The sequence below is a fragment of the Neomonachus schauinslandi genome, chromosome 15 (genome assembly GCF_002201575.2).
Source record: "Neomonachus schauinslandi chromosome 15, ASM220157v2, whole genome shotgun sequence".
In the NCBI taxonomy this organism is placed as follows: domain Eukaryota; kingdom Metazoa; phylum Chordata; class Mammalia; order Carnivora; family Phocidae; genus Neomonachus; species Neomonachus schauinslandi.
Window position 1 is genome coordinate 34,765,609 of NC_058417.1, and position 15,962 is coordinate 34,781,570.

A 15,962-nucleotide genomic window follows, 5' to 3' on the forward strand; every position below is an offset into this window, starting at 1 on the left:
ACATCGGGCTCCCGGCTCAGCAAGGAGCCTGCTTCTCCCTCTGACCCTCTCCCCTCTCATGCTGTTTCTCTCTCGCTCGCTCGCTCTCTAATAAATAAATAAATAAAATCTTTAAAAAAAAAAAGAGGGTGAAAAGATGAGGCACAGAGTGGAGAAAATATGTGCAAACCACATATCTGACAAAGGACTAGTACCTAGAATACATAAAGAACCCTGAAAACTCAACAGTTAAAAAAACCCAAACAATCCAACTACAAAATGGGCAAAAGACATAAAGAGACATTTCACCAAAGATGGCAAATAAGCCCAGGGAAAGATATTCATAACATCATTCGCCATTAGGGCAATTCATATGAAAACCACAATATCACTACATACCTATCAGAATGGTGAAAATAAAAAATAGTGACAATACCAAATGCTGGCGAGGATGCTGATGTAACTCATACATTGTTGGTGGGAACATAAAATGGTACAATCGTGCTGGAAGACAGGCAGTTTCTTTAAAAGGAAAACAGGCAACTGCCTGAGCCAGCAACTGCACTTTGGGGTCAATGATCCCAAATAAAGAATTCTGTTTCCAGAGAAATGAAGGCTTATGTTCACACAAAAATCTGTACACAAATGGGTACAGCAGCCTTATATTTTGAAAAAACTGGAAACAATCCAAATATCTTCCAAATAAACCAACTGCACATCCATATCAAAGAATACTAGTTGGCAATAATAAGAAAGGAACTATCGACATGCAAAGAAACCTGGATGAATCTCCAGAGAATTACGCAGAGTAAAAAAGCCAATCCCTAAAGGTAGCATACTGTATGACTCTGTCTACACAATATCTTGAAATTACAAAATCATGGAAGATTGCTAGAGGTTAAGCAGGGGCTGGAGGTGAGTCAGAAAGAGAAAACTGAAGGACTCTTGTGGGGTGGAAGTGTTCTGTATCTTGCCTGAATGTGATACTATACTAATTTTGCAAGAGGTTACCCTTCGGGGAAACCAAATAGAGGGTTTATGGGATCTGTTTGCGTTATTTCTTACAACTGCATGTGAATGTGTAATTATGTCGAAATAAAAAGGTTAACTTAAAAAAAGTCCTTAGATTATATAATATCGGGGACTGCTAACCCTTGATGCATCTGGGGCCCCACTTCTCAGCGTGCCTTTCTGTCATCACACCCAAGAGGTAAAATACTGGGCAGATGAGATCATGTCCTTTTCCCCAGAGTTATCAAGGAAAGCTAAACTGTTCAATGCATACTATGCACACTCTTATGAATTTCTGTCAAGGTTAATGGGTCCCTCCTCCCAAAAACACCCCTTGGTTTTTGAGCAAAAGAAGCCAGACACAAGAGCATATACTCTTAAGATTCAAGAATAGGCAAAATTGACCTATGGAGATTAGAAGTCAAAACAGTGGTAGCCTCTGGTTAGGGAAGGAAATTGACTGGAAATGGGCATAAGAGAAATTTCTAGACCTGTGCTATCTATACAGTAACCGCTAGTGGCATGTGGCTGTGGAACACTTGAAATGTGGCTAGTCTGAATGAAGGCGTTCTGTGAGTGTTGAATACACACTCAATTTGGAATACTTTAAAAAAAAAAGAATGTAAACATTTCAGCTGTAATTTTTAAAAGATTGGTTATATGCTGAAATGATATTTTGACTCTACTAAGTTAAAGAAAATGTATCATTAAAATTAATGTCACCTATTTCTTATTACCTTGTTAATACGGCTACTAGAACACTTAAAATTACATGTGTGGCTCACACTATATCTATTGAAGAGCACTCTTTTAGAGTGATGGGCAGGTTCTAGCTCTTGGGATGTTGAGTATATAGATTTGTTAAAATGCACCGAACTGTACACTTGAGATTCGTGCATTGTAATTATGCCATAAAGCTCCAAGATCTTTTTACCACCCAACATAATCTTCCTGAAGGAGTCTACAGCCTACAAGGGACTACAAGAACTCCAGAGTGGTGTGAGCTACAAAAAAGGTGTGAGCCAGTCATCCTATAATTTAGCATCTCGAATAAAACCACAGGTGCATGTGTGTTTGTGCGTATGTGGAGAGAGTAGGCAGGAAATTATTATTCGAGTTTAGCAAACTCAAGCAGCTGTTTCTGAAAGCCTGAAGTTCTTGGGGTTATGAGGCATTCACGCTGAGGGTCTTCCCTTGGGTCACTTGTACAGAGCCCGCGGGGAATGCACACAGGAGCAGGGGGTGGGGGCTGATTCAGAACACTTGTTCCTTGATGGGATCACTAAGGTACATAGGAAGGTTAGCTTATGACTTTAGCTCTCTAGAGACAAAACCCTCAATGTTTTTTGCTCCTGGGAAGGACTAGAGAGAATCACAGAGTGTCAGGAGGTTGGGAGGAGTTCATAAGGGTTCTAGCACAAGCAAGACTTCATGTGAGCAGGAAGGCTTCAAACTTCAACCACAGAGCTCCTGAATTAGGGGATCAGACTCAAAGCCCAGCCTCCTTAGGAATCACAGAATGTCTACAGAAAAGTAGAGTGCTCCTTGTCTAAGTGGCCTATTTTACCAACCAGCCAAGGTGCAGAGCGATTGAGTGACTTGCCTAAAGCCATACTGAATTGGAGGTGGTAGGTCTGGGACTTGCTCCCCTGTCATCTGATTCCCACAGTGAGAAACACAGACGCACCAACAAGGTTCACAAAACAGGATTTGAAGGCTGGAAACACAGCTTGTTTATTTCTGAAGGGAGAGGCACCTGGCAGAATTATTGGCACCTGTCTTCATTAGGACACTTCCCTAGCAAGTCCTATTCAAGAAATGAAATTACATCCTCTACGTTGGTTTGCTCAACATATAAGCCAAAAAAAAAAAAAAAATTGTGAGCACAGGCATGTTACATACCTGGAGCAGCCCAGCTTGGTTTAGGCAGTTACCTTGCCAGAACTGTCTCCCTCCTACTCTCTCAAGTTCCTAAACTGTGGGCCTCAAGGTCATTACAGGAATGCACAAACCCATTGCTACCAAGCGTTACCTGTAGCAATAAGCTCATCACTGCAATGGGTTGAAGATCTCTTCTAGCACCAGGCTGTGCGTTAAAAATTTTCTTTCTTTTTTTTTTTTTTAAGATTTTTATTTATTTATTTGACAGAGAGAGACACAGCGATAGAGGGGAACACAAGCAGGGGGAGCGGGAGAGGGAGAAGCAGGCTTCCCTCCAAGCAGGGAGCCCGATGCGGGGCTCGATCCCAGGACCCCGGGATCATGACCTGAGCCGAAGGCAGACGCTTAATGACTGAGCCACCCAGGCGCCCCTAAAAATTTTCTTAATGTGACCTTATTTAACTCTCCAACAACATTACTTACATATGAGAAAGGTCAAGTTCAACTTAGTCCCAAAGTTACCAGCTAAAATGGTTCATTTGGACCCAGATCTGCCTGGCTTCAACGTTTCTGCCTATAGACTGAATAAATTAAATAATGTGGGGGCGCTGGGGTGGCTCGGTTGGTTAAGCCACTGCCTTCGGCTCAGGTCGTGATCCCAGGGTCCTGGGATGGAGCCCTGAGTTTGGCTCCCTGCTCAGCGGGGAGTCTGCTTCTCCCTCCCCCTCTGCCCCTCCCCCTGCTCGTGCTTGCTCTCTCTCAAATAAGTAAATAAAATATATATTTTTTAATTACAGAATGTGGGGGAGGCTGGGAGGGCTTGATACCCAGGATTCAAAAGAGTTCAAGGTAAAATTTCATGCAAGGATGTGTGCTTCATACTTCAAACTACAGCCCTATCATTGAAGGGATCAGCTTCAAACTCCAGCCTCATCAGCAAGTCTTTCCCAGTCTCATTCCCACCAATCGGATTCTTCCCTGCTTTAATTGCCATCCTCCAAGGAACAGCACCCTTTCTGCCTTGTATCAGGGGGTCTATGGTCTTCCCCTGTAGATCCCTTTTAGGCGAAGAACTCAGTGAAAACAAGGTCATTCATCTTTATACCTCCTCAGCAGCCTCCAGAGCAGATTGCCATCTACTGCATGAGAGGCAGGAAAGGGTAACCAAACTGATATGTACCATTCACTGGTTACAATGTCTATGTTTGTAGTTTACTTTCTATACATTTACATTTAGACTGGAGGATCCCCAGTGTAATGTGTAGAGATATCATTACCAGATCTCTTGTTAATCATCTTTGGGGAATTATGAGAAGAGTCTATTTTTTGTAACTATTATGGTTTCCAACCAAAACGCTTCCTGGCTTAATACAATCCCCTCATATAGGGATAGCATTTTATAGTTTCCAATACTGGTCCCACCTGATTACAGCCATTCCCCTAGAGGGTAGTCCATGAAGTTCACTTACCCCTCTGACCTACCATCAGCATGGAGTCACTGGAGTCCCAGCTCTGAGCATCATTCCTAATTCTGAAAGGCTTAAGCCAATGTTCTTTCTGTCTTTCTCAGCTCCAAGTGCATCCAACACCCCGGATCCAACTGTGAGGCAGCCCCAGGCCAGCTTCAGAGGTCTGGAGGAAGCCTGCTCATCTCAAATTCATCAAGGAATCTTGCCCCCAATGCTCCCTGAAGCTCCAGACTAGCCCATCCATTTCCTTGGGGAAGGGGATGTGTGGACAAGGGGAAGGAGCTGGCGGTTCAGGAGATCTGGAGAACAATAAGACAGCTTCTTCTTTCCTTCAGGGGGGGAAAGGGTCTGAACAACCCCAACTTTGATGGAGCAGGTATTGTCTGGCAGATCCAAGGTCTGGACTTGTGGCTGGGCAGAAGCTGCCGTCTCGGCAGTTGGATAAAAGGAAGAACCAGTGGGCGCCTGGGTGGCTCAGATGGTTAAGCGTCTGCCTTCAGCTCAGGTCATGATCCCAGTGTCCTGGGATGGAGCCCCGCATCGGGTTCCCTGCTCAGTGGGGAGCCTGCTTCTCCCTCTCCCTCTGCCTCTCTCCCTGCTCATGCTCTCTCTCTCTCTGTATCTCTGTGTCTCAAATGAATAAATAAAATCTTTAATAAATAAATAAATAAATAAATAAAGGAAGGAAGAACCAGGTGCAAGAAAGAAGCCACTGAAAAGGGGATTCTCTCCTACTTTTTTTTTTTTTTTAGATTTATTTGCCAGAAAGAGAGAGAAAGAGAACACAAGCAGGGGGAGCGGCAGGCAGAGGGAGAAGCAGGCTCCCCACTGAGCAAGTAGCATGATGTGGGACTCGATCCCAGAACCTGAGTCGAAATCAAGAGTCGCTTAACTGGCTGAACCACCCAGGTGCCCCTCTCCTACTTTTAAATCAGTTGGAATTCCTACCCAGACACCATTTGAAGGTCTCAGGGACCAGACCGACCCCAGAGGAAAGGCTGAGAAGAGCAAGAATTTGTCAATCCAGCAAGTAGGTAGCATTAATGACAAACTCGCCCCGCTCAGAGGTTAGGTAATGCACTCAAGGTCAGTGGGTAGGTGGAGAAGCCAGGGCTGTAACCCAAGGCAGTCTGGCTTCAAAGTTCTTGCTCTTTCCTAACAGGCAAAACTGGGAATCTGATAAGTCATAGGCCTGGGGAGGGGGGTAGGGTTGGGCAGCAGAAAAGCAGGCTTTATGTGTGACTAGATCAGAAAAAGCAGAGAGCAGGGGGCGCCTGGGTGGCTCAGTCGTTAAGCGTCTGCCTTTGGCTCAGGTCATGATCTCAGGGTCCTGGGATCGAGCCCCGCGTCGGGCTCCCTGCTCGGCAGGAAGCCTGCTTCTCCTTCTCCCATTCCCCCTGCTTGTGTTCCCTCTCTCGCTGTGTCTCTCTCTGTCAAATAAACAAATAAAATCTTAAAAAAAAAAAAAGAAAGAAAGAGAAAGCAGAGAGCAGAAGTCCAGGAGCTTTCCTTACCATTACACTTAGAACACTGAGTAGTGATGACCTGACTTATCTTTTCCCCCACTAGGCTGCAAGTCTCTGGAAGGCTGGGTTCTTTGGCTTCTATATCCATAGTACCCACTGGTGCTTGACATGACATATGTACTCAGGAATGTCTGTTGAATGCTTGAGACTCTGGAGGGTCTCTGAAGGGGAAAGAGGGAGTGAAATCAGGCCAAATCACCATAGTCAGTAGAAAAGGGTTCAAGCACATGGAAGGGATGGGAAGGAATTAGGCCAAATGTTCAGGAAACCTTCTCTCTCTGGACAAATGGATCTCCTCCTGCTGCAGAGGCAGAATTTCTCTGAGGCCTGATGCCTATACGCTGAGACTGTAGGCCTGGACCAGGTAAGGGTTCTGCTGTTTATACACAAAAATGTCAAAGGTCAGGAGTTTTGCCACATGACCAGAAGTTGCTTGATTGAGCATCATGAAACATGTATGCTTTTAGGAGTAACTTTCCTTGGGGTCCTCACATTGTAAGAGGGCTCTCACTGAGGAGTCCAGAGGTGGGGCTTAGAGGCTCAGGGTAGCGATGGTGGAACCTGCCTAGGAGGCACCGTGAGAAAACCCAGCTGTCTTTTATTTCTTTCTTTCTTTTTTAAGATTTTATTTATTTATTTGTCAGAGAGAGAGAGAGAGAGAGAGCACAAGCAGGGGGAGGGAGAAGCAGGCTCCCCGCTGAGCAGGGAGCCAGATGCCCAGACTCGGATGCCCAGACTCGATCCCAACACCCTGGGATCGTGACCTGAGCCGAAGGCAGACGCTTCACCGACTGAGCCACCCGGGCGCCCCTAAACCCAGCTGTCTTCATCACAAACCCATCTACTGACCAGCCTTGGGCCACAGGGTTTTCCCAGAAAATTAGGCATAGCCATCTTAAAGCACTGCATGCTTTCTAGTTATCAGGAACCAGCAAGTTCAAAATGTTGCGATCTTGGAGTTTTAGCCAAAAGAGGAATTTGCATCTCCCTCCAACTGCACCCCCCATCCTATTTTTGTTAACCAAACAGTCCTCTCAGAGGAGAAGCCCCTTTGTTCTCCTCCCTTTTCCCCCCTGACTTAGTTCCTGGCCCATCTGGGGGGCAGGGCACGCTCAGTGGTGCCCAGGCCTCCCCCGCTCTGGGTGCTGAAGATAACCACCCCTGATACCATCAGCAGGAGCCCAGCTCTGCTTAAGCAACGAACACACGTTCACACAAGTGAACTACTTACTACTTACTACACTGCTAGAGATGCAGCAGTGCTCTGGGGAATGGCACCTGCCAGCCCCCATCCCACCTTTTGCACTGAGGACAGAAGAAAACAGGCCCAGCAGGTAGCAAGGTGCAAAAGCAGTGTTCGTCAGCACCTAATGAGGAGAGGGGAGACCGCTGAGCTTAGCGGACTGGCAAGACAGGCCAAAGATCCCCACGTTTACCCCTGAAGGGCGTTCCAGCTCAGAGACAGTGTGTTCTGAAGACGCAGCCTTGCCCCTGCCCCTCTTTCTCAGGCTAGACCGCCGAAGGCCCAGGCTCCGGGCCCCCGGTGTGCTCCTGCTTGGAAAGAACCAAGAGTCCTGGACCAGAACTCAGAGTCCGTGCAGGGTCACTGCCGGCCACCAGCTGCAGCCCCAGTCGGCGCGAGCCAGGCCAGCATTTCCTGCTGCCTAGGCGCTGGGTGCGGGATACCCGCTCCCCAGCACGTGCCATCCAGAGTGCGGCAGCCTCGGGCCTGCCGGCCAGACTGGCATCGGCCCCCAGGGAAGCTCTGCAAGACCCCCCTCCCCCACCAAACTCCCTCCCGGGGTGGGGTGGGGGGGGCCGGGCCGCCCCCTCCTTCCCCGGGCTCGCGTACCTGAGGGGGCGGACGCCCTGCAATCTCGCTTCCTGCCAACCCCGGGCGAGGACGGCGCGGGTCCCCAGCACCCCCGGGCCCCTGGCGCGCAGCCTCGCGAGGCGCAGCATCCCGACGCAGATGGCCATGGCTCTCTCCGCGCGTCCCGGCCGGAGGAAACTTTTAAAGTGAGCCGAGGCGGGGCGAGCGCGGAGCGGGCGGGGAGGCGGGGAGGGTCGCCTCTGCCTATGGGGTGCGGAGGACTCGGTCCGGCCGGGCGGGGCGGGGCGAAGCGAGGCGGGGAGGAAACGGCTACGCGCCGGGCCACCTTCCCCTCGGACCCGCGGGGCCCTCCCCTCCCACCTCGAAGACGTGCCACGGCTTTCCCTCCGGATCCGAAGGCCTCGGGCTGCGGCCGGCTTCCCTCCCGACCACTAGAGGCCTGAAGAGAGGTTCTTCAGGTTTGGGGGCGCGAGGGCTTGTTGATTTCGCAGAGGGGGAGCCCGCGGGCCGTGAGTGCGGGCCGGGCGGCCAGGCCCAGACGCGTCCATCCCGGGAGCCCGGTTTAGCGCGCGGGTCTTGTGCTGTCCCCCCGCTCCGGGGGTTGCGAGCCGGAGGCCAAGGGAGCCGGCGCGAAGCCCACCCCCCCAGCCTCCGAGGCGTGCCAGCTGGAGCAGAGGGCCCGCGCTGGGTGGGGAGGAAGCCAGGACAAGAGTGCGGTGGGTGAGTCCCCTCTGGGGCCAGAAGTCAGCTAAAGGGACGCCAGTTGGTACCCCGTCCCTCACGGGGCAGGCTTGACCCCCGCAGTGCACCGTGAAGGGTGGCATCAGGGACTGGAAACCGTGCTTCTTATCCCCCATCTGCCCCACTATTTCGGGCCTAGGGCACAATCCCGCGCCCTGCCCGAGGCGTGAATGGAAAGCCGCTGTACAGAGGCTCCGCCTGTTCCAGCTCCGGTTCTGGCTGGGAAAGGTGGCGCTGGGCACCAGAAAGTGGCATCCCTGTCAGGTTCACGCTGTCTTGACCCTCCCTCCAGAGGAGGAGGAGGATAGCAATGGGGGTGGGGGAAAGGGTGTGGCGGGGTGACCTCCCCTTTCCAGCCCCAGAGGCAGCGATGAAAATCGGCCAAGCAGAAAGCATGGTTAGGGGCGGGGCCTGGCTGTAAAAGACCTTTGCCCTGATCACGATCCTTTGGCTCAACTGAGGTCCCGAGAAGGGGACTGTGCTGCTTAAGGGCATCATCCTGAGAGTGACCTCGGATCCCCCTGGAACCCTGACTCCTGGGGAAGGTCTGCGCACTTCCAAGTTGTGTGGAGATGGGGGAGGAAGGAAGATGGGGTGGGTTGTAGAGAAATTATGAGGAGCTGAGCTTGCAAGGGCACACCTTCCTAAAGAGACTAACTTGCTGACTCTGATAGCCTGCCCCAGGAAGGGAATGCCCCAGGGCACATCCCAGGTCCAGGGGGTCAGCACTGCCAGCACCTTGCTGGGTGGCGCTCGCCCTGTGAAGTGGTGGGTGGATATTGCTCTCACAGACACTTCTAGTTTCCTTGCTAGTTCGAGGGTCAGCCCTGGGGGCTGTGGGGGTAGAGGGGAGAGAAGGATGAGTTCCTCCTTGAATTTGCGCCAGACTCAGTTCTCCATACTCAGGCTTCCCTGACTTCCCAGACACCAGAGCCAGGGAATAATAGCTGCCAGTGTCAGGGTATCTTCCACAAGCCAAACTCTTCAAAGATGTTCTCTCTAGCCTTCACGATGACCCTGCAAGGAACAAGCATGCCTTGGAATGTGTTGCTGTTTTTATGGATGAGGAAACTGAGGGGCACCCGGCTGGCTCAGTCGGTGGTGGAGCCTGCGACTCTTGATCTCAGGGTTGTGAGTTCAAGCCCCACGTTGGATGTAGAGATGACTTAAAATGGAAGGAAGGAAGGAAGGAAGGAAGGAAAAAAAGAAAAAGAAACCGAGACCCAGGGAGGTTCAGCTACTTGCCCAAGGTCAAGGTGAGCACAGTGAACATAGGCCGATCTCAGGGTTGTGAGTTCAAGCCCCACGTTGGATGTAGAGATGACTTAAAATAAAAGAAAGAAAGGAAGGAAGGAAGGAAGGAAGGAAGGAAGGAAAGAAAAAAAGAAAAAGAAACCGAGACCCAGGGAGGTTCAGCTACTTGCCCAAGGTCAAGGTGAGCACAGTGAACATAGGCCAAGGCTCAGGCCACACTTACTTGGTAGCTTTGGGGAAGTCACAGGGCCTCTCCAGCTTCAGTCATCATCTTTAAAATGGGAGCAACAGAGGCACCTGGGTGGCTCAGTCGGTTGGACATCTGCCTTCAGCTCGGGTCATGATCCTGGGGTCTTGGGATGGAGCGCTGATACAGGCTCCCTGCTCAGCGGGGAGTCTGCTTCTCCCTCTCCTCTGCCCCTGCTCCTGCGTGCATGCTCTCTCTCTCCAATAAATAAATGAGATCTTTAAAAATAAATAAAATAAAATGGGGACAATAATACCAGCCTCACGCAATGGGGTGGGGTAAGGATTGGGGCACAGAACTAGTATTTGACCCTTTTACGTTGATTGTTAGCTTCTCCCTCCATCCTCTCCTTCCTCCTGTGTCTACGCTCTGAGACTTTCCTCTGTGTTCAGTGTTGCAAACTTTTTTAGGAGGAGGAATTATTTTTCATCTCTGCAAAGCCTTGAGAGATCTGGTAGGCGCTGGTTCCATGAAAGGAGAAAACGGCTGGGAGGAAACAAAGTGCTGGTGCCTAATGTGGGGGTCCCTGAGTCTGTTGACCAGAACTCTTGGGTCACTTTGAGAGGGTGGTGAGCAGGGCACGTCACCAACCAGTCCCTGCAGCTTTCCTCCCTCTACCTTCGACCAACTATACAGCTTCCCAAGGGGCTTTCTGCCCAAGCCCAGCCCCTGACTTGGATGGTTTATGGTGCCTGTGATTCTACTCAGGCCACTGGCTAGCCTGAGAAAGCCCTTAGCCCTTCTCTTTTGCCAATATCCTTCCCTTATGTGCTTCAAAAATGGGCTCAAAATGTAAACGCCATTTATTGATCTTTTAAAAAAAGATTTATTTATTTATTTGAGAGAGAGAGCACAAGCAGGAGGGGCAGGGAGAGAGAGAGAGAGAATCTCAAGCAGACTCCATGTCGAGCGCGGAGCCCAACACGGGGCTCGATCTCATGACCCTGAGATCGTGACTTGAGCTGAAACCTAAGTTGGTCATTTAACCAATTATGCCACCCAGGCGCCCCGCATTTAATTGATCTTTTTAAAAAGTCTTAGTATCAACCTATGAATAAAGTTCAGAAGCGTTCATCACAGGGAACAGAAGGTAAACGCTACACACCTCAGAAGTCACACATGACAGAAGTAGAGAAGGAAGGGGTAGGAGATGGAGGGGCCAGGCAGATATACCTACCTTAACTTGAGTCATCAAGAGATCCTGTCTGTCGATGATGGAACATGAAATAAAGGAGTATGTTATTTAAAGTTGCACAGGTAACCAGTCTATGTACGAAAATAACAAACTGTATTAGGAGCACTTGGGGAGGAGACACAGCCATGCAAATCCTCCCCTATCAAACAAAATCAAGAAATGGCTGAATACATATAATATATAGAGGCAAATAACAGAAGATAAAGCATACACGGTTAAAATCTTTCAAAATGGTTCCCTTTGGTTTGAACAGACGTTTCTCCAAAGAAGACATACAACGGCCAGTAAGCATGTGGAAAGATGCTCAACACAAAAATACAAATGACAAGGCACTCAACATCAGTAGTCATTAGGGAAATGCAAATCAAAACCACAATGAGATACCACCTCCCACCCCTGAGGATGGCTATTAAAAAAAATAAAAATAAAACAAAACGGTAAGTGTTGGCAAGGAGGTGGAAAAACTGCAAGACTTGTGCGTTGTGGTGAGAATATAAAATGGAGCAGACACTGTGGAGAACAGCATGGCAGTTCCTCAAAAAGTTAAAAATAATTACTCCCATGTTCTGGCAACTCCACCTCTAGGTTTGTACTCCAAGGAATTGCAAGTAGGAACTTGAGCAGACATTTGTACACATATGTTTGTAGCAGCATTATTCACAATAGCCAAAAAGCGGAAACAACCCAAATGTCCCTTGGCAGATAATTGAGTGGATAAACAAAATGTGGTATGTCCATACAATGGAGTATTATTCAGCCTTATAAAAGGAGGGAAACTCTCACACGTGCTATAAGAGAAACGAACCTTGAGGACAACATGCTAAGTAAAATGAGCCAGACACAAAAGAGCAAACACTTACACGAGGTACCTAAAGTAGTCACATTCCACTGGAAGTAGAATGGTGGTTGCCAGGGGTGGGGAGGGGGAGGGGAATTAGTGTTTAAAGGGTATAGAGTTTTTATTTGGGAAGATGAAAATGTTCTGGAGATGGGTGGTGGTGATGGTTGCACAACAGTGCGAGGGAACATAATGCCACTGAACTGGGCACTTAAAAATGGTTAAAATGGGGAGCGCCTGGGTGGTTCCGTCGGTTAAGCATCTGATCTTGGCTTCGGCTCAGGTCATGACCTTGGGGTCCTGGAACGGAACCTCTCCTAGGGCTCCATGCTCAGCACAGAGTCTGCTTGTCTCTCTCCCTCCTCTGCTCTCGCCCTCACCCTCGCATGCATGCGCTCTCTCTCTCTCTCAAATAAATAAATAAAATCTTTTAAAAAGTTGTTAAAATGGTTAAAATAAAATGGTTAGTTTTATGTATGTCTATTTTGTTACAATAAAAAAGAGTTCTTTTTGGAGCATGGGACTGGGAGGAAGGGTAGAGCAGAGAACCAATGCTTTTTTTTGTTAAAAAGCCTTTTTCTTGTTTTATTTTCCTAAGACAGTGTGCATGGTTTTTTTTTCTTTAGATTTTATTTATTTTTAAGTAATCTCTACACCCAATGTGGGGCTTGAAACTACGACCCTGAGATCAAGAGTCATATGCTCTACCAACTGAGCCAGCCAGGTGCCCCATACATGTTTTATCTCAACAAAAAAATTTTTTTGAGAGAGAGAGAGCATAAGCATGGGTGGGGAGGGGTAGAGGAAGAAGGAGAGAGCAAATCTTAAGCAGGCTCCATGCCTAGCCCCGAGCGCCATGCGGGGCTGGATCTCACAACCCTGAGATCACGACCTGAGCTGAAATCAGGGGTGGGACACTTAACCAATTGAGCTCAACCAGATGCCCCTCAATAAAATTTTTTACTAGCAGCCTTCTGGATGAGTGCCATTGATCGTGTACAGGGACTAGCATGTTTGGTGAGGTTTTTTACAGCAAAGCAGTGAGTGCAAAGGGGTTGCTCAGACCTGCAATTAGCCTCGGAGTCAGATCTGGGAAGAAATCCGGCTCTGCCACCTTTTCTCTCAATGACCCTGGGCACATTTCTTATCTCTGGTGTAATTTTTCATAGCTCTCTGTTGAAATTGACTGGATATGAAAAATGTCCCTTTTAAAGAATCTTCTTCACTGGATGTCTGAGGTGGGAGCTGTCTGGGTAGAAATGCAGAGCTCCCGAAGGACAGGAGGAGAATAGAGACTGCTAGCAGCCCCGGCAAAGGAAAAGAGAGAGGAGGATGAGGAAGGGTTCTCATTTTGTTTTGTGTGTGTGTGTGTTTTTAAAGTAGGCTCCACGCCCAGTGTGGGACTTGAGCTCATGACTCTGAGATCAAGATTCAGATGCTCTACCGACTGAGGCAGCCAGGCACCCCTGGATTCTCATTTTGAAAGTAGAGATGACAGTGCCCAGCGACAACATAACATTCACTCTCTGCCTGTCCGATCTGGTAGCCAGTACCCAAAACAAAAAACAAACAACGAGGCTGACAAAAAATTGTTCTAAAAACTGCTGTTTCTGATATTCAAACTGAAAGTGAAAATTGGGAACTTGTCCTGAACTGCTCTGCAGAGTAACATTACTTCAGTCACAACCAGGAATTGATGGCAGACACAGGCAGATAGGATCTTAAAACAATCACAATTTTCTGGCAACTCAAAACTGAAAAACTTTATTTATTTATTTAAGGTTTTATTTACTTATTTGAGAGAGAGAGAGAGACAGTTTGAGAGGGAACACAAGCAGGAGGAGTGGGAGAGGGAGAAGCAGGTTCTCCTTAGGGAGCCCATTGTGGGGCTCGATCATCCCAGGACCCCGGGATCACGACCTGATCGGCCCTGCAGCCCAGGGCCAGTCTATTGTTCCCAAGGAAAACCTGCCCACAGATGACAGGCTCCACTTTCTCATCAAGCTGCCTTAGGGATGTAAGACAACAACAACAGCAGCAGCAACAACAAAAAACCTTTCTCAGAGTGAACAGCTGCTGTCAATTGCTCACTCTTCCACCCCACTTCCTGGGCTGTGACTCTGCCCGTCTGCATCTGACCAATTCTTCCAAGCCCGACTTAAATGCCGCCTCCTCCATGGTGCCTTACTGCTCCCTTCCTTCCTCCAGGCTCTTTTTCTCCACCATGCTGGGTATGACCCACGTGTCGTGAAATACATTCACCTACTTACCACGACTGTCTTTAAATAGCTAAGTAGTTGACCTCTCTGAGCCTCAGTTACTTTCTTTGAAAAACCGAAATAATGTCTGCCTTATAAGGCTGTTGTGAGTTAAAAGAAATAACATATGTAAATCATAGCCCTGGACAGAATGCTCTTAAATATGTAAGTCTGATGTTATCAGTCTCAAACACATACCCACCCCGCAGCCCTGTACATTTACACAGGTTTTGCCTGTATGTGGTAGGGCCCTTATCCTTTCTACTTTATATAATCATTACTTGTGTTGATTGTAGGTCCCTTGGGGGCAGGGATGAGAGGGTGTAGTGAGAACAAACCGGATTTGGAATCAAAAGATTTGGGTCTGCCCCTATGGGACTGAGGACAAGTTACTTCTCCCTGAGTTTCTTCCTTAATAAAAAAGAGACAACAGGGGCGTCTGGCAGGCTCAGTCAGTTAAGGGGTTAAGCGTCGGGCTCTTGATTTTGGCTCAGGTCAGTGATGATCTCAGGGTCGTGAGATCCAGCCCCCCCTTCAGATTCTCTCCCCCCCCCACCAACTCACTTGAGTGCATGTTCTCTCTAAAAAAGGGAGAGAGAGAACAATAAAATGCGCTGTATAGTCTTTTTGTGTACTTTATCACAGTGAGATAATGGATGCTCAAGGGCTTTAGAGATTGCCAAGTGCTAATGTATAATTATACAATTGCCTTGTCTGGTTCCCAGAAGCCTGGCACAGTGCCTTGTTGGGGGTGGGAGGGGTGTGCACAAGGATTTGTGAAATGAATATGTCATGGCACTGACTTCATTTGGTCTTCACAGTTGCTCTCTGAGATAAGCTTTGATGTGCCCATTTTAAAGATGAGCAAACTGAGGTGTGAAGTGTGTAAAGTGCTTCACTTGTTCGTTCATTCATTCATTCATTCAGCAGACTTTTGAATGAGAACCACCATGCCTCAGACACTCAGACCCTGGGGATACAAAGACAAAACCCCTCCCTCACAGTCTGAGGACAGACACATAAAGATAACTATAACACAAGGCAAGTTGTGAATTATGCCTAATATTTATCAGGTACTTACTAAATGCCAGTCACTACAGTAAGCTCGGTAAGCTCGTGGTGTTTTGCTCATTCAGTCCTCCCCAGACTCTCCCAGCTAGGTACCATTACTATGCACATTTCTCATCTATCCATGCCTAAATACGGCATGGTGATTGCTTAAGCTTTCGTAAACAGCAACTGGCAGAGCCAGAGGCCCCACCTTAGCCACCTAGCTCTAGCACCTCTGAGGGTAAGGTAGCGCGTGGGACATTATCAGAGTCCCAAGGAGGGAGCCCTAACTAGCTCTGGGTTTCCTGCTGGGGAGGTTTCCTGAAGGACTAGAAATGAGCTAAACAGAGGTGCATTGGGAAGCAAGGCCATCCCAGGAGAGAGAAAGGTGTGGAGGCTGATGTAGGAAAGACCTTAGGGTTCAAAGCCAGCGGCCAAGAAAGAATCCTTGAGACATCTCTGGCACAAAAAGGTGGTTTTATTAAAGCACAGGGGCAAGACCCGTGGGCAGAAAGAGCTGCCCCGGGGTCACGGGGACTGGCCCATTATATACTTTCAAGTTGGGAGGGGGGTTAAGGATAGCCTAAGTCTCTAAGGAATTTTGGAAGCAAGGTTTCCAGGACCTTGAGGGGGCTAGCTATTGTTGGGAAAAGGTCATTTATTACTGTCTAATAAAACC

At 48.4% G+C, this 15,962-nt stretch overlaps 1 protein-coding gene across 3 annotated transcripts in view; it reads right to left on the reverse strand.

The window, feature by feature from the left end:
* The window catches only part of ACSF2 (acyl-CoA synthetase family member 2), a 34,079-nt gene extending 26,233 nt beyond the window's left edge, over window positions 1–7,846 (reverse strand). For all 3 annotated transcript variants that reach the window (XM_021704532.1, XM_021704531.1, XM_021704530.1), the window contains exon 1: window positions 7,719–7,846. In XM_021704532.1, coding sequence (XP_021560207.1) covers window positions 7,719–7,846 — 128 coding nt within the window. The remainder of the gene's footprint in view (window positions 1–7,718) is intronic.
* Window positions 7,847–15,962: the final 8,116 nt, after the last annotated feature.